General features: G+C 50.8%; 2 protein-coding genes across 9 annotated transcripts in view; one reads left to right on the top strand and one right to left on the bottom strand.

Annotated features, from left to right (window-relative positions):
* Nucleotides 1-7,170, top strand: part of MAPT (microtubule associated protein tau) — a 46,613-nt gene extending 39,443 nt beyond the window's left edge. For all 8 annotated transcript variants that reach the window (XM_007456725.1, XM_007456726.1, XM_007456727.1 and 5 more), the window contains 3 exons: nt 755-836; nt 2,716-2,828; nt 6,955-7,170. In XM_007456725.1, the coding sequence (XP_007456787.1) occupies nt 755-836; nt 2,716-2,828; nt 6,955-7,170 (411 nt within the window). The remainder of the gene's footprint in view (nt 1-754; nt 837-2,715; nt 2,829-6,954) is intronic.
* Nucleotides 7,171-14,370: 7,200 nt separating this feature from the next.
* KANSL1 (KAT8 regulatory NSL complex subunit 1) overlaps nt 14,371-21,003 on the bottom strand; it is a 126,499-nt gene continuing 119,866 nt past the window's right edge. Inside the window, exons 10-14 of the mRNA XM_007456802.1 lie at nt 17,019-17,140; nt 16,321-16,378; nt 15,986-16,098; nt 14,918-15,170; nt 14,371-14,598 (exon numbers count right to left, since the gene is read on the bottom strand). Of these exons, the coding sequence (XP_007456864.1) occupies nt 14,371-14,598; nt 14,918-15,170; nt 15,986-16,098; nt 16,321-16,378; nt 17,019-17,140 (774 nt within the window). The remainder of the gene's footprint in view (nt 14,599-14,917; nt 15,171-15,985; nt 16,099-16,320; nt 16,379-17,018; nt 17,141-21,003) is intronic.

Genomic DNA, 21,003 nt, shown 5'->3' on the forward strand with positions numbered 1-21,003 from the left:
TTGTGTCTGCTGACCCTGCCTGAGACCCTAATCCTGTGATTTCTGCGGTGCCGCCTGCCCATCCTGCTGGTGTTGCTTTGCTCCTTTCTGTAAGGAACCAAAATGTCCAGGACACTGTGTGCCCTGGGGCAGGGTTGTGGGGGGGGGGGCGGTGCGGGGGACAGCTGGTGCTTAACTCTTACTGGGTTGTGGGACTGCTCTGGGGCCTTCTCGTTGGCCATCACTGCTCTGTTGTGGGCTGCTGGGTTTGTGAAGCTTCTCCTGGGAGGAATGCTGCTAACAACCCCACGCCACCCTCTGCTCTCAGAGGCCCAGCAGATATGGCTCTCTTGCTTTTCCAAGATTTTTCAAATGCTGCACAAACAGATCGTACTGATCCCTTCTTTCTTTCTGTCTTCACTGAACGTGATCTGTGGATTTCATGTCAGGTCAGGAAAGAGAATAACTTTATCTCGTGTAAGTGTTTGCTAAACCAAAGGTGTAGGCCCTGCACAATGGGGCAGTAGCCCTGTTTTTCCCTGAGGGTCCTTGTCCTGTGGAATTGAAGGCCACTCCATTTGTTTTGTGAAGACCCAGCTCCCCTGGGGCAAGGTTGGCAGAATTCCAACACACTTTCTCGCCATGACTAGGGTGTTTTCCTCGTGGCAGACAGGAAAACACTGAGCAGGGCCTGGACTTAGCTGCTTTTCATTGCGTTACGCCCCCAATAAAATAATCCTATTTTACTGTCCCTCTCATTCTCTCTCTCCTCCAGGTGCAAATAGTCTACAAACCAGTGGATCTGAGCAAGGTGACCTCCAAGTGTGGCTCATTAGGCAACATCCATCATAAGCCAGGTAGCCAGCCCTTGCAGGAGGCAAGGACGGGGCGGGGAGGCCTGAGGGGTGGGACAGGATGCGGTGGTGCCTTCTCCGGAAGTGGTTGGGAAGGACTGATGGGATGGGCCATCAAGGAGAGTGTTAAGGGTGGGACTTGCTGCGGCCTGGGAGGCGTGGCTTCGTGTGTTGTTCCTGAGCAGGGCCAGACTGGCCAAGACGAGATAAGGAGGGAGGGCAGATGCTGGTCTAAATCCTAACCCGCAGTTCTCCAAGTAGGCTGCACACGGGGCATGTAGAGCTGGGAAAGGGCCTGATCTGGCCCCCAAAGCCTGGCTAACGTGGATGTCCCGGTTTGGTCCTCAGCCAGCGTGAGGGGCATTTCACCAGTTGCCCCAGCTACAACATGGGACCCTGGGCTGTTGCCATGCTCCCACTGTCATTTCATTTCAACAGAAAATGATGCTGTTGGAACTCCCCATGCTAACCCTTTCCCTCTCCATCTCATGCCGTATAGAAATCAGTGCTATCTATAGATCTTTCTGAGACAGTGGGAATGTTCCATACCTGTGCTGTTCGGTATGGTAGCCACTAATGACATGTGACTATTGAGCATTTGAAATGTGGCTGGTGCAGTTGAGGAACTGAACGAATTTTATTTAACTAAATTTGGGGAATTCCCTGGCAGTCCAGTGGTTAGGCCTCGGTGCGTTCACTGCCGGGCCTGGGTTGGATCCCTGGTCGGGGAACTAAGATCCCACAAGCCGCACCGGCGTGGCCAAAAAGATAAAATTCGATTAAAATTTAAAAATAAATAAATACAATTTAAGTAGCTACAGGTGGCTAGTGGCTACCATCTTGGAGAGATAACTTCCGCCTGAAAGGCCAGAGCAGGGCCGTCTGCTTTAGGCCCTGTTCAGGGCTGAGGTCGTTACTTGAACCGTAACTGCAGGAAGAGGAGGTCGTCAGAAACGTAGTCTAGAAGGTGTGTCATTACTTCCTGCCTCCCTTGGACATCTTGTGGGAGTTCAGTCTCTCCCAGTGAAAACTATGCCTCTCCTGAAGCTACCATCCTACCACATTGGGAGCAGCTTTCTTTTTTTTTTTAAATAAAGTATGGATATCTTTTTAAAAAATTATTTTTGGCCATGTTGGGTCTTTGTTGCTGCGCACAGCCTTTCTCTAGTTGTGGAGAGCGGGGGCTACTCTTCGTCGTGGTGCGCGAGCTTCTCATTGTGGTGGCTTCTCTTATTGCGGAGCACAGGCTCAGTAGTTGTGGTGCACGGGCTTAGTTGCTCCGCTGCTTGTGGGATCTTCCCGGACCTGGGCTCAAACCCATGTCCCCTGCCTTGGCAGGCAGATTCTCAACCTCTGTGCCACCAGGGAAGTCCCAAGGGAGCAGCTTTCTTAAGTGGCTTTATCCTTCCAAAGAAAGTAATGTAGTTCGTCTATTCCTCAGGCCATATCTCCCGCACTTGGGCATGGCATCAAGTGTCTGAGGAGGGAGAAAGGGTCAGGGCCCTTCTTTATTAAGGGTGCATTTTGCCATTTAGTTTAATTCTGAGGTCTTATAGGGCTGTAGCTTATAGGATGTTGGCATAGAAAGACTTGACTCTTTTGGAAGCCAACTAATTTAGAATAGTTTCTTGCGAACTGAGCTGTCATCTACCTTTGCATCATCTGAGGAGGAAGAGTTTGCTGAGTAAATATTTGATGTGCACCCTGATTAGAGAGAGAAAGCAAACTGCTTTCAAGCCCTTTGGAAGGATCTACTTGCTCCAAACCACGCTCTAAATAAAAGCTGGTCTTAGCTCTCCCTCAAGGTTGGCGTCTGCATGGAATCACTCACTTGCTTAGCCCTCACTCAAGGCTTGGTGCCCTTGTGTGTATTGTGTTCCAGGAGGTGGCCAGGTGGAAGTAAAGTCTGAGAAGCTGGACTTCAAGGAGAGAGTCCAGTCCAAGATCGGGTCCCTGGATAACATCACCCACGTCCCTGGCGGAGGGCATAAAAAGGTAAAAGGGCAGGGCGGGGAGGAGGCTATAACAGTCAGGCGGACAAGGCTGGTCCAGTTTCCCACGGCAGGAGAGCTGAGGGTCCTGTATTGACTGGCTTGACATGGATTCTCAGCTACCACCAGGCCTGCGGGGCTCCACCTGGGCTGCCCTTTGATGTCCCCTGGGAGCTTCAACACACTTGATGCCAGGCCCCACCCTGGAGAGCCTGACTAATTGGTCTCAGGTGCCATCTGGGCACCTGGAGTGGAGCTTTTAAAGCCCCCAGGTGACTCTTTAGTGCAGTTAAAGGTGAGAGCCATTGCCCTAGGCCCTGTGGTGGGCAAGCATCCCCAAAAGGAAGAAGCCATCACAAAGCCAGCCCCAGTCACCAAGAGCCCGTCACGGGAATGTAACCTAACTTTCTAAATGGGTCACTAGGCAGTTAGAGCAAAACAGTGATGCTGGAGTCCAGATTTCAGCAAGGCCTCTGTAAGTGTCCACGGGGAGGCTGCTAGACCAAGGACCTCAGCGTTCCCTGCAGTTTCTAGAGGCCCTGGGTCTGGCTCTGGGTGTCTGTGTGCAGTGGGGGCCGGGGGCCACCAGTGTCTCCCTCTGGGCCCATTGCAGAATGCCGTCTTGTGGCTGCACTTTTTTCTTCTGCATAAATACAGCCAAGTGCCCTCTGGGGTTTCCTGCCCACGCCTGCCCTGAAGTTCTGCAAGTGGCTCACTTTCCAGTCTTCAGTGCCTCTCAGCAGCTGACTGAGGAGTGGTGAAGGGAGAAGGGATGTCTGAGAACGGGTGTGGCAACTGAGACCCAACGCAGCAGTGAGCAGTGGTGCAGCCCAAGGGGGCCCCGCTGGTCAAAAGTGGCAGCCGGGCCTCGCTTGGAGGCCGCCAGGGTCCCCACGGCAGTCACCACCCCTCCCCCCATCCCGCTCACCACCACCTCCTCCTCCGGTTCTGAACAGACACACCCCACCTTTGCAGTGAAAGCCCGACAGCATAGTTTTGGAGAAGCCTTTGCTGGCGTGTTCTTAAATCACAGGTTGCAAACTGATACCTCGGGGCCGACCTGACCCGTGATGGAGGCACCAGAAGGCCGGGGGAGGACGGGGTCCTGGCTCCCCACAGGGCTCCCTGACCATCAGGCTTCCACATACTGGGTTTCCCCAGGTGCAGGACTACTACTCAGTGCCGCCTGGGTCTCTATTAAAAGTGAGACCCAGGGAAATGAGGTTTTCTGCAAAAGGCCAGCTTGTTTCCATCGCAGCCCCCAGCCTGTTTAATACAGGGCCTCCCTGCCCTGGGGAGCTTTAAAGAGACCACGTCCCACCCCCAGAAAGTCTGAATATATTGTATATGGAATGAGTCTGGGTAGGCCTGGGCGTTGGTGATTCCCAGTTGAAGGAAGGCCTCTACCCCTGACTCTGGAAGCTCTGTGTCCTGGGAAAAGCTCTGAGCTTAACTCTGTTTGGAGGTATGACCCAGGCAAGATCTGCAAGCCATCTCAGCGTCAGGTTCCCCTTCAGCAAAGCGGATGGAAACATTCCCATCCCAGGGTGGTTGTGAGGCCCGGATGAGGCGATGTTCAGGAGGATGCCTGGAGCTTTGTCTTCATCAAAGAACATGAGTCAGAGCCAAATCCGAGTCAGAACTTCTCCTGTTTTAACTCATCTCTGTGATGCCTCAGAAAGGGTGGGCTCTGCCCTGCCCACTGCCCAGGAGACACTGACCTGGTCCCAGAGGGTCCTCTTGTGTTCAGTCCCCTGTTTCCCTCTGTGATGAGCAAAACTGCTGACAAGCAGTGGAGCATAGGACCCCCGCCACCTGAGTTCCTTTCAGTTTGGAGGATTTGGGGACATTCCCAGGATGCTGACCCATTTTTCTTAAGAACATAAGTGTTCTTATCAAATCTTATGTCAAAATGGCCTTTCAGTTGTAGTAATAAGGAAGAGTCCTTTTTTCAAAGTAGTAACCCAACATGAACAAAACAAGCATATGGCTTAAATGGGAGCCTGGTTTTTCTCTACACGCAAATGCCCCTGCAATAGGCCCTCTTTACCTGGGGTCCAGGGACTCCTGAAATTGTAGGGAGAAGTTGTCATGTATGAGAGCAGACACGCTGCTTCTGAGCTTCCCAGGTATCCTTTGGAGCTGAGACCTCTGGGTCAAGGATGCTCTACTTTATTTTTTGTTTATTTTTAAATTGTAGTTGATTTACAATGTCGTGTTAGTTTCAGTTATACATACATACATACATATATATACTGTTTCTCAGATTCTTTTCTCTTATAGGTTATTGCAAAATATTGAGTATAGTTCCCTGTGCTATACAACAGGTCCTTGATGGTTATCTATTTTATATATAGTAGTTTGTACAAGTTATTCCCAACCTCCCCTCCCCTCCCCTTTGCTCTTTGGTAACCATGTTTGTTATCTATGTCTGTGAGTCTCTTTCTGTTTTTGAAATAAGTTCATTTGTATGCTTTAATTTTTTAAATTGTAGTCGATTTTACAGCATTGTGCCAATCTCTGCTGTATAGCAGAGTGACTCATTATACGCATACATTCTTTTTTTATATTCTTTTCCATTATGGTTTATCACAGAATATTGAGTATAGTTCCCTGTGCTATACAGTAGAACCTTGTTGTTTATCCATCCTGTATATAATAGTTTACATCTGCTAATCCCACACTCCCACTCCTTCCCTCCCCGACCCCCCACCCCTTGGCAACCACAAGTCTGTTTTCTACGTCTGTGAGTCTGTTTCTGTTTTGTAGATAGGTTCTTGTGTGCCGTATTCTAGATTCCACTTATCACACATAAGTGATATCATATGGTATTTGTCTTTCTCTTTCTGACTTACTTAGTATGATAATCTCCAGTTGCATCCATGTTGCTGCACAATGGCACATTATTTTGGTTTTTTTTATGGCTGAGTAGTATTCCATTGTATATATATACCACATCCTTTTTATCCATTCATCTGTCGATGGACATTTAGGTTGTTTCCACGTCTTGGCTATTGTGAATAGTGCGGCTGTGAACATAGGGGTGCATGTATCTTTTTGAATTACAGTTTTGTCTGGGTATGTGCCCAGGAGTGGGATTGCTGGATCATATGGCAACTCTCTTTTACTTGCAGACTTTCTGATGATGGCTGTTCTGACTGGAGTGAGTGTTACCTCATGTGGTTTCGACTTGCATTTCTCTAATAATCAGCGTGAGCATTTTTTCATGTGCCTGTTGGCCATCTGTACGTCGTCTTTGGAGAAATGTCTATTTACATCTTCTGCCTACTTTGTATTGGGTTGTTTTTCTGATGGAGTTGTATGGGCTGTTTGTATGTTTTGGAACGATGCCCTACTTTCAAAAGGGCTTTGTTGCACCGTGTTTTCTAGTACACCGGCCAGTGCTGCGCACAGCTGCTGCCACCTCCAGCATCCTCATCAGCCACTGGCAAAGGGGAGGCGTGTGTGTGGCTCACAGCTGGACACCAGGGGCTCCGGCCCCATCCCTGAATCTCCTCCAGCCTCTCCTTCCACGCTTTCATTTGCAGTTTGGCAATGTGTGTACATCAAGATAAAATGCGCACGCCTTTTGACCTACTAGCAATTCCACTTCTGGGATACACTTACAGTACATGTGTGAAATGATATGCCTACAAGGTTATTGAAACGCAGCATTTTCTGTGAGAGCAAAAGACTGGAACAACCTAAATATCCACCCCCAGGGGTGTGGATACATTTTAGTTCATCTGCTGTGACAGGAAACCACACAACCCTCAGCGAGCAGTGAGGGAGCTATGTACTGATGACGATGCAAGGTATTAAGTCTAAACACCAAAGTGCGAAGCTTGTGGATATCGTTGCCTTATGTATGGTATTTTTTTTTTCCTCTACTCACACATACACGTTTGCGTGTGTGTTGGCCTATCTCTGGAAGGGTACGCAAGAAACTCACAGTGGTCGCTGCCTCTGGAGAGGGGGCCTGGGAGGCTGGCTGGCAGGTGACCAGGACTCTGCAGAAGCTTAGCCGTTGGGAAACGATGAAACTGTGGTCCCCACCACACCTCCCTCCCACCCAAGGCCAGCAGTTGGCGGGGCCTCTCCGCCTCACCCTACCCTCTCCTCTCTTGCAGATCGAAACCCACAAGCTGACCTTCCGCGAGAACGCCAAAGCCAAGACCGACCACGGGGCAGAGATTGTGTACAAGTCGCCCGTGGTGTCGGGGGACACGTCCCCACGGCACCTCAGCAACGTCTCCTCCACCGGCAGCATCGACATGGTGGACTCACCGCAGCTGGCCACGCTCGCCGACGAGGTGTCCGCCTCCCTGGCCAAGCAGGGTTTGTGATCAGGCCCCCGGGCGGTCAGTAATCGTGGAGAGAAGAGAGTGAGAGAGTGTGGGAAAAAAAAGAATAATGACCTGGCCCTTCGCCCTCTGCCCTCCCCCAGCTGCTCCTCACAGATCGGGTAATCGGTTGATCACGTAACCTGCTTGTCGCTCACCTCTGGCTCGGAACTTCCAAATCGGTCACGGGGAACGAGAGCCAAGTTCATCTTTCCAAATTGATGGGCGGGCCAATCAGAATAAAATACTTTTAAAAACCTTTAAAAAGATGGCCCTACCCAGAATTTCCTTGGGCGGTTACTTTCGATTCTTTTTTTTTTCCCCCCTCTGAGTGCAAGAGGGAGGGGGAGAGGCTCTGAAAGCTGCTTCTGGGGACTCTCAAGGGCCTGGGGGGGCGCCCCATTCTGGGGGTGTCACAGAGGCAGCAGCGGCAACAAGGGACTCGACACTTGGTGCGCTGGTGGAACCACAGGCGTAGGGCCACCTTTGGAGCAGGACAGGGTGCGGGGGGTGGGGACTGGGCAGTGGGTAGGGCGAGGTGAGGGGGTGGGGGTGGGGCCCGAGTATGCCGGAGGAGCAGCCCAGGGAGGAGATGCTGAGGACGGCCCGGAGGCGCAGCAAGCAGGCCACAGCCTCTGCCGCCCACAGCAAACTCGGACCAAGTGGCCTCCGGTTCTTGGGGGCCCGGGGCCTGCTGCGGGTCGGTGTGCCACCCTCTGGAGGGAGAAGGGCTTACACCACGAAGGGCCGGGGCGGCGGCAGGAGAAGGAAGCTTGCGGGAGTGGCATCCTGTGGGTTTCTTCCTCGGAGAAGACCGAGCGCTGGCCTCTTTCTCCCTCCCCGCAGGGTGGGGGTCCTGAGCTGAGGGGCTTCCCTCTGCCCCGCGGAAACCCTGTTTTATTGAGTTCTGAAGGTTGGAACTGCAGCCACGATTTTGGCACCTCACAGACCTGGGACTTTAGGGCTAACCGGTTCTTTGTAAGGACTTGTGCCTCTTGGGGGACATCCGCCTGTTCCCAAGCCTGGGCCTCTGGCATCTCTGGAGTGTACGGGGACCTGGGAGGTAGCTCCTGAACCTCTCATCCCTCCCACGGCCACCGCAGCCACCTGTCTGCCCCACCATGCCTGTGTCTGCCGTGCGGAGCCCAGTCACTGCCTGTACCCCTCATTACGTCACGCTGTCCCGAGTTCCCAGCCTCACCCCACCCCGCTTTCTCAGTAACGGACATCGTTTAGGTGGGGTGACACCTCCTCTAAACCAAGGGGGAAAGTCAAGGAGGGTGAAGTCCGGACACGGCGGGGGGGCCTCAGTCTCTCAGTCTAAGTTGTACTCATCCAGCTGGCATGTCCCTCACAATGAACCTGATGACCTTACTCGGTTCCCTGCCCCTATCCCAGATGGGAGCCAGGGTGGGGTTCACAGTGACCCTGGACGTTTATGCCTTGTTTACTTGGAGAGCCTTTTCTCCCAGAAGGCCTGGTTCCCTTCCTGTGCCGAGCTGGCAGCAGGTTGGCCGTCCTGGATGCCAGAGATGGCACGGGGACGGGCAGGCAAGGCCCCCAGGGCAGGACCACGCTCCCCGTTCCTTACGTCTGCCCCAGCTTGTGACTGCCAGCCTCTCAAGAGAGCCCAGCCGCTGCTCAACCCCAAGAGCATATAATCAGCCCTCACCCCAAAAAGGGAAACATGCCCCCTCGGAAATGGTTCTTCCCCCAGTCTCAGCTGGAAGCAATGCTGTCTTGTCCCTCCTGGAGCAGCTGAACATATACATAGATGTCGCCCCTCCCTCCCCATCTGCACCCTGTCGCGCTGTAGTCGGATTTGTCTGTTTATGCTTGGATTCACCAGAGTGACTATGATAGTGAAAAGAAAAAAAAAAAAAAAAGGGAAAAAAAAAAAAAGGACGCATGTATCTCGAAATGCTTGTAAAGAGATTTCTAACCTACCCCCCATGGGAGTCCTAGATGTCTCTCACCCCCCAGCTGGGACTTGGATCCAGAAAGCCAGTGTGACTCTCTTCTGTGGGGCCTCCCAATTTTTGAAAGACTTTCATCAACATCTGGGACCCAGCAGAGACCAGATGCTGACATCTGAGAACCCTCAGCTGCAAAGAAGGCCTGAAGCACAGGAGGAGGACAGAAGCTATGGTACCCCCTCCCCGCCCCCGGGGCTCCCTTCTGTCGGGCAGGGGGCAGTGTGTCTTGTGGTGAAGATAGCCCTGGAGAAGCCCCACAGCAGCCTTGAGAGAGGGTCGTACAAGTAACTCCCTGCGTCACGAGTGCCGGCTGGGGAAAGGTCTGCAACCCACCCTCCAGCCCGGGGTCCCGCTCCAAGCTCTCCCGCAGGAAGGCTGGCCCAGGCCTCCCCACCCGGGGCCTGAGGGCCACAGCAGGGGTTGGGATGCACTGCCTGCCCTGGACTGGCCCCAGGGGCCTGAGCCGCCTGACCAGGATGACAGGTCAGGAGACAACCATTTCCAAATCCTTGGCCAGAGCCCCTGCTGACCTTGCATGAAACCCATCTCCTGCCATGGGGAAAGGGAAGCAGCCTTTGTAGAAATCTGCTGTTTGAAGAAAATCAGCAACCTCGGCCTGGTTCTGCCACTTCTGATTTGGGTACAGTTAAAGGCAACCATATGGGGCTGGGTGGTTGGAGTCCAGGGCCAGACGCTTCATCTGCAGCCAGAGGATCATCTGGGCCCAAAACTTCCCGCAGTGAGGCTCTCCTCTGTCCTCTGAGTCCCAGCTGGTCTCGGAAGGGTTCTGAGGAAGAAAGAGGAAACTTGGTGTGAAGATCTGGTGGCTGTTAGAGATGCAGCCCCTCATTACTGCCACCAATTCTGGCTGCATTTCTTGAACCTCTTCCTGCAGTTTCTGCACCCTGCCCTTCAGTACCTTATTCCGAGGGCCTTACCCAGCGGGCACCGCGTGTTGCGTGGGCTGTTGGGAGCAGCCTAAAGATCGTGGTTTCGGGTCATCAGGTCAGTGCTGGCAGGGGGCCTGCAGAGCGCAACGCTGGCTTGGAACCGTAAAAGAGGACACGGCCCCCAGGGCTGGGCACTCCCCAACCGCCGTTTCTTCCAGGGTCGGTGTCCCTCGGGCGGGCTAGATGGGATACACTATCCGCCTGGTCGCTTCAAGCTCTGCATTCACTTTATCAAAAGTTCCATTTAAACTGACTTCAGTGGTGAGACTGTATCCTGTTTGCAACTGCGTGTTGTGCTCCTGGTGGGGCCGTGGGGGGAGAGGAACCTGTAGGAGTTACCACTGGGCAAAGGGGAGTCTTGGAGAGCAGGAGTCCAAGGCCTGGTAAGAATTTTCTTCCTGATTTCAACCACGTGTGCTAGAGGTCCCTTGGGATTTCACCTTCTCACCGACAGGTGCCACAGGCTGCCAGCTAGTTCCCATCTCCTTCCCGGCCAGATGCAGGCAGTGAGGCTTGTGGAGGAATCTGGAGATATGGTTGCTGTGACCCGCCACCCTTTTGCGGGGTTCCCAAGCCCGCAATCATGCCTCCCGAACACGCTGGCATCCCTTCCTTTAAGCTGCTGGCACCCTCCACGTCACCTTTCCCACCAGCTCCGGACACACGGCCTGTACTGCTAAGATCTCGTCACCCTTAAATCTCTGTCCTCCGAGGAAAGCAAAGAGGCAGGGATGAGGGCAGAGGTGGAGGTCATCAGCTGGTCCTATAGCTACAGATCCGTGGCTTCAAGAGACTTCTGGTTTCTCTTCAGCTTTGAAAAGGGTTACCCTGGGCACTGACCCAGAGTCTCACCTCCTAACGGACTTAGCCCCGTGAATTTGCAGTGTTGCACAGGACAATTTCTGGCACTTGCAAGTCCCATGATTCCTTTGTTAATTTTGAGGGTGGGGGGAGGGACACGAAACCACCTTAGCTTAGCTTCCTGTCTGTGAATGTCCATATGGTGTATTGTGTGTTTTAACAAATGATTTACACTGTTGCTGTAAAAGTGAATTTGGAAAATAAAGTTATTACTCTGATTAAATAAGGTCTCCATGTATGGATTCAAAGGACCAGAAAATGATGTATGATTTGCAGGTCCTTTCCCAGCCTTAGAGAACTTAGCTCAGGAAATGACAATATTGTTAAAACCTGGACATCAGGATTTACCAGCTGGGTCTGGGGCCCTGTAGGTGAAAGAGCTCTCAGACTTGTTCATTCTCAGGTGATTCTCTCATTCTGGTGCTGGCAAACCATCCTGGTCCAACTCAAAGGGCAATACCCTTGTGGGTGAGCTCACAAGGCTGCACTCAGTTTCTAAGACCCAGCCCACTGTATTCAAAGCTGAGAACACTGGGGTGGCTCTAGGAACCCTTTCTACCCCTGGAAATTAGCCTAGGGGCCTGGGGCTGAGGCAGGACACTAGGCCAGTCAGCTGAATGAATGGCTAGATGCCTTCCAGGATTACAGAGCTGCTTTCCTCTCTCCTTTGAGCCTTATTATAGATTGGAGAGTGTTTGCTAGATCAAGATAGGGATACCAGGTAGCCCTTGGCAATGCTACAAAGGAAAACAGAACAGAACCCATCATATTATTGTCCCTTAGTAATTAGGTCAAGGTCGTAACACTCAGGCCTTTGATTTTTCATACAGTTTCAAAATACTAGTTTTCTCAGCTTTTCCTGATGTGCTTTAGCCACTGCAGGCAGAAGCTTAAGTAGAGCTGGTCTTAACTGCAACTACAGAAGCAGCAACAGGGCAGCCACAGAGAAATGCTACCTCAGAACTCGTAGGTTTCATAGTCCGGAGAGGCAGCTGCATTGGCTGTGTCAACTTGATTCCTATGGAAAAAAAAAAAAAAAGGAAAAAAGGAAGTAAAGAGAGTCGCAGGCCTTCCCCACTTATTCATCTTGTACAAACAAAACCAAGCATAGCCTCCTCAGAAGAAAGCTGCTGAGAACCAGCTCAGGTTCCATGCAAAGTATATACATGTCTGCAGTGACCTCAACCCCAGAAAAGGTGGATGATGGAAAGTGAAATATCATCCATTAAAGAGCAATTTAGAATAGATAAAAAAATGTCACAATGCTGGCCGGCCTCACTAGAAGAAGGAACATTAAGAGCAGTGGATCAATTACTTACATCCAACAACAACAAAAAAAGACGATTTACAAAGACGCCCTTCCTCCTGGCGTCTCTCACCCCCGCCCCGGTGAGAACCACTCTCTCTCTGGTGATCATCAGAGGACTCTGCCCGGTGCCCAGAAGACAGTGGGGACTTCCCAAGGTTCACAGCCAGTCGGAGGACCCAGAGAACAAGTGCTCCTCAGGGAGGCTCCTCAGCCACCACCAGTACCATGTCCAGTAACAAGAAGGGCCTGGCATACAACATTCTGTAACTTTTTTTTTATTATTTTTTTCAATTTTTCCTTCCTTTTTTTTTTAAGCACTAGTCTGTGCTTTGCGAACAGAATCAAGACATTAACAAAGATCAGCTTCTCTGAAGAAAAGCATTTCTATAGAACAAAGACAGCTACATGTTTCGCTGCCAATACACAGCTCAAAGCAGGAAAAGAAAATATTTACAAAATACAAGGTTTTTTTTGTTCTTTTTTCTTTTTTCTTTTTTTTTTACAATGCTAAAAGGGTTATTCAGAATTTTCAACCTTATAAATAGAAGCACTTTATGCATAGGGATATGGTGCATTATTGTTTTTAAAGAAACAATGACAAACCCTTTAACTTGCAAACAGAATCAAAAAAAAAAATCACTAATGTTGAAAATTGTGAAAAAACCCCAACCATTAAGCAGTTTGTCTACTATTTTTATACGATTACAAAATGGCAAAAAAAAAAAAAGTCCTTATTGCCCCCCTTTTTGGTGATGTGATCATAGATGAGACAGGCACAAGGTTAATCCGGGGGGGGGGGGGCGGGGGGGGATGTTCGGGAGCCTCGGAGGAGGGCGCAGCCACAGGGGTGCGGGGGGCAGAGCGGAGAGATTCCCGCACAGAGGATCGGTGCCGACCGGCACTTACCAGCCCGAGAGTATAGCAGCTAACTCATCCTGTCTCCATTTCCCATTCTGAATAGACCAGCTCCAGCCAAACGTCTTGGGCAGGTATCCCTGGCTGGGTCTTCTCCCCAGCCCACAGTTCTCTCTGGTGTCCTCACCCTTGTTGCTTGCCTGGTTTTGGGGGGGGGGGGGGGCGGGGGGTGATGGGGAGTGATGGGAACCACAGCTAGGACCAGACAGTGTTCCACAGGCGAGGGAGCTCGAAAGAGGAAGGACCTGACAGACACTGACAGGGAACTGGACGGGGGTGGGGAAATATGACCAAATGACTCAGTGAAAACAGAATTATACAGGAGAGATGGCTGCTCATTTCCAAGACCCCCTAGAGTCTGCAGGGGAGTGGGAAGAGAGGTTAAGTAGTCCTAACCCTACCTCCATAGACCAGGTTAGGGGGGGAAAACGTTCCAAGTGGAAGGACTGTGTGCGTGGGTGTGTGTATGGTGTGCGAGAGCAGGTGAGAGGACATGAAGGGGCAAGATGGGGACCTGAGCAGCCGCAGCCAGGTTACCTCAGTTAAGGAGTCAGAACAGGGATGACCGAATGCAGAGGAAACCCAGAACAGGTCTCCAAGACCTGGGTGACAAGGGGAAGCCATTCTGTCAGCTGAGAGCTGGGTGAGAATAGCTGGAGTTCGGGCCAAGAGGCTCTGGTGGAGGTGCTCCAGCACAGACGACCAAGGGGACCCAGCTGGGAGGGCCGGAGCTGAGCTAAGCAACAGAAGGGACGGGGTACGAGCCCAGAGCACACTGCTCTCTCCCACCCTAACCTCAGGGGGCGATGCTGAGCTGGAGGTTCCTTTCCCTCTGCCCGCCTGGCTGTCCCACCCTGCCCACAGGGGCACGAGAGAGGGGTGATCATCCAACATCGCCAAGTCCAGTGATTCAACAGTGCAGAGGATGTGCCAGGACCAGGCCAGCAGGGTCTTATCCTGAACTATTTGCCAACTGGAAGAAGTGCTCAGGTGTGTGACGATAAAACATGGAAACCAAAACATAAACAAAACAAAAATCAAAACAAGAAAGAAATTATCAAAGTAGAATCTAAATTCCTTAAATTCACTAAAAACTGTGAAAATTTTCGGCATATGATGTTTGAATATCAAACGCAGAGTTTTCTGAAGCTTTAATGCCAATAGTGAGTCTGTTTAGATTCTCATATCCCACTCATCTGTGAGTTGGACGCTGAGCTGTGACTGTTGCCGCCAGATGCCGACTCTTGAGGGGAATGATGGGAGGCGAGGTGGGTGCCACCTCTGTCTCCCGGCCAGTCTTGCTGCCTGAGGTGCGCCGAGTGCAGCGGGACGCCCGTTCCTGTGCATCCAGTTGGTCTTCACTCTCTGCCTGGGGACTATACGCCAGGGGGAAGGTTCGCCGCTCCCATGGCTGGACAGACTGCGGGCAGATAAGATGCCTTGGTGAGGACCCAGTCCCAGCCCGCCTCCTTCCCCAGACATGTGGACTGGAGGCCATGCCCAGTCCCTCTAGAGTTCCTGGGCTGGCCCAGAGAAAATTATCAGAGTGGGCAGCTTTTTAATGATGGCCGGTCCCACGGTACCTTCAGAAAGTCAACTTCGAGTTCAGCCCCTGTCCCCTTCAAATTGGGGGGGAGGGGGGGATCAGTAAAATGAAGATACAGCTTGAGCAGGTGCTGTCCCCCAACAATCCCATCCGCCACCCTGCTAAAAGCTCACGGAAAGGCAGCGTTCCTCACCTGCTCGTCAAGCCCCAGCTCTGGTGTGGAACAACGGGTGTCTTCACTGGCCAGGTGTCGGAGAGTGTCCCGCGCCACGGGAGTGAGGGGGGCCGAGTGCAGTTCTGGGCTAATGGGGCTCCTGGGGGACTGCCCGTGGGAGAACTCGGACAAAGAGTGGCTACTGCTGACATCAGGGGAGGCGGGTTGAGGGGTGGAGGGGTTGGCACTGCCCAGTTGGGGCGTTGTCCGGCCGTCTGATGACCTGTAAGACCTGTATACCAAGAAGCACAAATCTGAGTGCCTGGTTAATAGGGAATTTCTTATGTGTTTGTTTTTTGGGTTGGGGAGGAGGCATGAAAAAAGCTTCCCGACCAGAGGAACTGAGGCAGACTGACACCAGCAGTTCTCTACTAGGAACCACAGACCCCTCACTTTCTTCCACTGCTGTGCACACGGGCAGGCACACAACACGGCATCTAAGAGCTGTGTACACCTGTCATCCCAAGAAAAGGCCACGGCCGAACAACGCTGGGGGTAATCCCTGGCTCAGTGCCCAGTGGATTCACAGGGGAAGGGGAATTAGCCCAGACTTTGAAAACTGCAGGCAAAGAAAAAAGCAAAAACAAGAGCCCTAAATATTTCTACTTGAGAATCCTGAGGGCTTCTCACTGTAACACTAAAGGGAGAGAGGGTAGGACAGTTCTTCCAAGTAAAGCAAGACCACAAAAATCAAACTCTACTGTTCAAAGGAAGGTTAACTTGTAGTGAGGCCTCCAAAGCTCCTCTAATCCAATCACTACAACCCCCAACCAGCCTCCAGATGCCATAGACAGCCTACTCCTGGACCCCGGGAGATCACCGGAGTTTGTCAGAACTGGACAGTCACCACTCAGCAAGGGTCCAGCATTTGACTGCTTATACCCTCATTAGTCCCAACAAACACCACAGAACGTCTGTATTCTCAGCCATCAACAGGGAATGAATATGAAGAACAACTAAGTGGCAACTCCATGGACACAGCTAGGGTCCCAACTCCCCGTTGACCCTCCCTGCACAGGCCCTGGAGGCCTGTGCCTGCTCCATCACCTGCTGCCCCGCCGCTGAGGTGGCACACTCGTGGTCCACAGCCACCGAGCCCTCTCCATCTCCTCACATTTGGCATGCAGGGCGGCGAAGGCTGCGTCAGACAGGTCCTCTATCTGCAAAAGAGCATCTTCATCGATCCCCCCCCTTTCCTCCAGGAAGTCAAGTTTAACTGCGTAGACCAATTCTAGAAGCAGCCCCACCCCACACTAGGCTCTTCCTGGTCAGGACAGGAATACAATGAGCTTGCACTTGACACCCACAGGTCTTGAGGCATCTGCAGTGTGTGCACCCATGAGTGCGTGTGCTCTTCTAAGAGGGAACGCCCATGCCATTACCTCCTCATTCTCCTCGTCAGGACTCCCCTTCAGAGACCGAAGATCAACCTCCCGCCAGCTGCAAAACCAGGAAGGAACAATTGTGAGATGGCAGGCAGTCTGGGCAGGATAAGTACATCCGTGCAGGAACGAGAGCTCTCCACCTGCAAGTGACACTGCTCTCTGCTGGGCCTGCTTAGCCCTGGGGCCTCTCTTAAGAGGTCCCACACTCAAATGCGCACAAGGGGCAGAAAGAGGGGAAGCAGGCTGAGGGTGGGACTAGAGCTGGGAAATGGACAAACTCAAGCAAAAGGACCTGTTTAGAGGGGACCAGCAGTACCCAGCAGCAGCTGATTGCTGCCACACGGGAGTGCACATACAGGGTTGCCCAATCTTTTGATGTGTCAACAAAAGCTGGAAATAAACATTCATATGTGAAATCTTGCTTTGATGCTAACAACAAATTCAATATTTTAAAACATATTTGTATGCATCAAACAAAACATGTCTATAGCCAGTTTGTGGCCTGTGGTCTGGTTGGTGCTCATATAATGGAAGAAAATTATGTAAAGAAATAACTTCACTCTGATCAGGTAGACCTTCTCTTAAAGAGAAGACAACAGCCAAGGCTAGGCCCCAAAGCTCAGTGACCAGAGGAGAGGGAAAAGGGCAATGACAGGAAGACCAGCAAGAAGAGCCCATCACCCAGGGCCTCTTACCTGGGAGTAAGGATCTCCTTGTACTGCAGCTTCTCTACACGGGTGGTTGCAGCGACTGACATTGGGATGACAATGTTGTTAATATCGAAGGAGCTCTCTCCCCTTCTCCTCCTTACTGGCTGCTGTAAGACAAAGGCAAGTTTAAGAGGGAGGAACAGTTCTACATACCTCAAATTATACATCTGAGATTTAAAACAGGATCACCAATAACCAGGAATCTGGGTCTTTGGGTAGGGCCCAGGCAGGGATGGCAGCAGCTGCTTGCACCTAGGAGACAGTCCCCCAACAGCAAAGTGTGCAGGGGAAATACTAAGTGGTCCTGAGGAGTATCTTCCGTCCACAAGTCTCACCTGCACCCTCTTTCTTCACGGACTCATGTGAAAAGAGACTTCTGATGGAGCTTACAGGGGTGGGTATCCTGGGGCCTTGAGTCAACTGCCACGGTTTCTACTACTCTACGCACAGCCTTATTAACAACCCCAACTAAATCTTCCTTTCTGCTTCCCCTTTTATCTCGTCTATGACACAGACCCATGGGGGATCCTGAAAGCAATGCTTCAGCCTGGTGGTGATTCTTCGGGTTAAAAAGATGAACTCCCCTACCCTCAAAGATGCCCAAAGGACAGGCCCAGCTCAATGGATCATCTAACCTTGGTTGTCATGGAAGCACCTCCTTCTCGTAGATCTGAACTCTTCAGTTAAATCTGTACCCACCATCTGCTCAGCCCTTACGTGATTTCCCCTTTCTGGCTATTATTCTGAGGGAAAGGGCTGAGAGCATTCTAGCTATATCAACAGAGATGAGTGGAGGGAAGCCTTGGCTGTACAGCTCACACTCCTGGAGAAAGGAAATTCGCTCCTATAGGAAGTTAAGATCAAACCCTTGGGAAAGAAGACTAACAAGGATCCAATATCAGAGGAGGAGGCGGGTATCTGCAGCAAGCGGGAGATCATAGGAGGAATAAAGCAGGGAGCCAAAGGGCATGGCTTCTTAGATGGAGGGGCATGTCCACGAGCTGCCTGTGCCCAGATAGCAAACACCCTGCTCTGAAACAGAGAGACTGGCGATTGAGCTGTGAGAGCCCAGAGTGAAACAGTGGGATGACAAACATGCTGCCATGGTGACAATACAGCTGCAGACAACTAAGAGGCTACATTCAAACCCAAACCACTAAGTGTGGCCACAGCCCAGAGTGAAGGAAGATGGGGAAGAGGTTGTTCCCTACAGCTGACCTCTCTACTCTCTGTTCCTAGAGGGGGATCTATGACTGATTCATCGTATTATTTCAGGACCTTCTCAGAAAATGTTGAAAGGCAATGTTTCCTGGGCCAGGATTTTAGCTGCTGTCACCTACGATTTCAGGTTATTACAATGTCTTTTTCATCTCAGTCTTCTCCTCTGTCTGTAGGAATAGACTATCACTGACTTCACAAATTTAGGGTAACTGGTTAACCAAAATGGTTGAAGAGACTTTTGCAAGTCTTGCCTGGCTGAGGATTAGTGACCTCACACTCAAAGGCTTCTGCCACATCTCTGCTGAACTTATACACCCCACTACAAGAAGTGTACCTTAAGAAAGCCTCAAGAGATAGCTTTCCCTATATCTTGGTCAAGAATGAATGTGAGGGCTTCCCTGGTGGCGCAGTGGTTAAGAGTCCGCCTGCCGATGCAGGGGACGTGGGTCCGTGTCCCGGTCTGGGAAGATCCCACGTGCCGCAGAGCAGCTGGGCCCGTGAGCCATGGCCGCTGAGCCTGTGTGTCCGGAGCACAGCTCCGCAACGGGAGAGGTCACAACAGTGAGAGGCCCGCGTACCCCCCCCCCCAAAAAAGAATGAATGTGAAACTGCTGGCAGAAACAGGAATGTACTTTTCCTGAATCTCCTTGGGCCTGCTGTTAGTGCCTTCAAGGCAAAGGGACAGGAGCGGGTTGTGGGGGTCAGCAGGCTCCAGCTCCCACCCTACATTTAGATTTCCCAATTCCATAAGGCACTCATTTGATCTAACTTAACTACTTTCTCCTGTTTAGAACGAGGTGGAGGGCAGGTGATGGGAATGAAAAGTGGTTCCCAAACCTGGCTGCACATCAGATGTAAGATGAGGAGTATATTTAAAAAAGAAAAAGAAAAAACAGGTTCAGGGCCCCCTCTCTTCTAACTACCAAATCAGAAAATCCAGAGCTTCCAAGAAAGAAAAGAAAAAAGCCCATGGAGGTGCTTCTGGTGCGCCTATCAGCTCTTGTGGCTTTCCGTGGGAGCGCTACCACATACACCCCCCCCTCCTCCCCCACCACTCCTCCAGTGTCTTGTAGCTTCTCTACCTTATTTCAACTACCTGGCCTATCACTCTTCTTGCTATTATATAAATCCAGATTCTCTGAAAAAATCTGGCAGCAAGAGCCTTAAGGGTCAGCACAGTGCTATATACAAAATTTGTACTCATTAGACAATAAGTAAAAATTTCAAGTGATCCAGGCCTAAGTTTACATTCTCCAAGCACAAGAGGGCAGCAGGTGAAAAAATACTGAAGTCTCACCAAGACTCAGAGAAGACTTCTATTAGAATTAGCCTCTTTAAAATAGTTTGGTTTTTCTGAGACCCCCTACTAATGGACAACTGAGTTAGTGATAGATACTACAACACCTATGGAGACAAAATCTGTGGGTGTGGGAGGGGAGGAACAAGGAGGTCATTCGGAAAAGACTCTGATTTTTTTTTTTTTTTGGTGGTACGCGAGCCTCTCACTGTTGTGGCCTTTCCTGTTGCGAAGCACAGGCTCCGGACGCGCAGGCTCAGCGGCCATGGCTCACGGGCCCAGCCGCTCCGCGGCATGTGGGATCCTAATGGACTGGGGCACGAACCCACGTGCCCTGCATCGGCAGGTGGACTCTCAACCACTGTGCCACTAGGGAAGCCCCCATCTATCATCTCTTATCTGGACCAATGCAACAGCCACCATCTCCTTGTTTCCATTCTTGTGCCACTGCAGTACACTATAGCCACAATGATCTTATTATAACAAATTAGATCACGTTACACTCCTTCTTCAAAGTGTCCTATGGCTTCCCATCACAACGGAATAAAATCCAAAATTCCTTATACCCAATATGACTTGGTCCCAGCCTACCTTGGCAAGTTCACTTCCCTCACGCACACTAAAGAATCACACTAGCCTTCTCATAGTTTTAGAATAATCCAACGTTGTGATTGCCTTGGGGACCCTGAACTGGAGCATCCCTCTGCCTAGACTACTCTAACCTTAGTTCATGCAGATTGGCTCATCCTCATCATTCAGGGCTCAGTTCAAACTCCACTCTTCAGAGAGGCCTTTCCTGACCATTCCGGGTACAGCAGGGCTTTCAACCACTCACTGTCGAGCACATCACTCTGTTTTCTCTTCTTCCCAGCACTTTATCACTACCTGAAAATCTTATTTTTAAAATCTATGTATTGTCTATCTCTCCCAACACGTGAGGACCTTGTTCCCTGTTCATTGTTACACCCTATGCTGAAATAGCTGCCAGCACATTGTAGATGAAAATAATTACATGTTGAATGAATGACCTCTTGTGGCCTTGGTTCAAATTTCTTTGTCTCTGAACAAATGTTCAGGTTTAATAACCAGAGTGTTTTATACATTTATTCTGTTATGCCTCTTTAAACGACGTATGTGAACAAAAAGCATTTTATTAACTTCTGAACTCACATGTCCTCTCTTCTGTCTTTAAAGTATCATGGCAAGGATGGTTAAGTATTCTCTAAACATCACACAGACACAGAATGAAAAAAAAAAAAAGAACTAATGTTTGTTTTATGCCCCAAATTAAGAGAAGTCATTTCCAAATCTTAACCTAGGGATATCGGTTCATGACATTTTACCTTCAACAAGAAAATATCTACTTTATAGGTATAACTGTTAGGGATTAAAGTTTCTGTTGTTTGTTTGTGAATAAAAGAATCTTTATTTATTGATTGATTCCCATAGGTT

Source organism: Lipotes vexillifer, unplaced genomic scaffold (genome assembly GCF_000442215.2).
Source record: "Lipotes vexillifer unplaced genomic scaffold, Lipotes_vexillifer_v1.1 scaffold299, whole genome shotgun sequence".
Classification (NCBI taxonomy): Eukaryota; Metazoa; Chordata; class Mammalia; order Artiodactyla; family Lipotidae; genus Lipotes; species Lipotes vexillifer.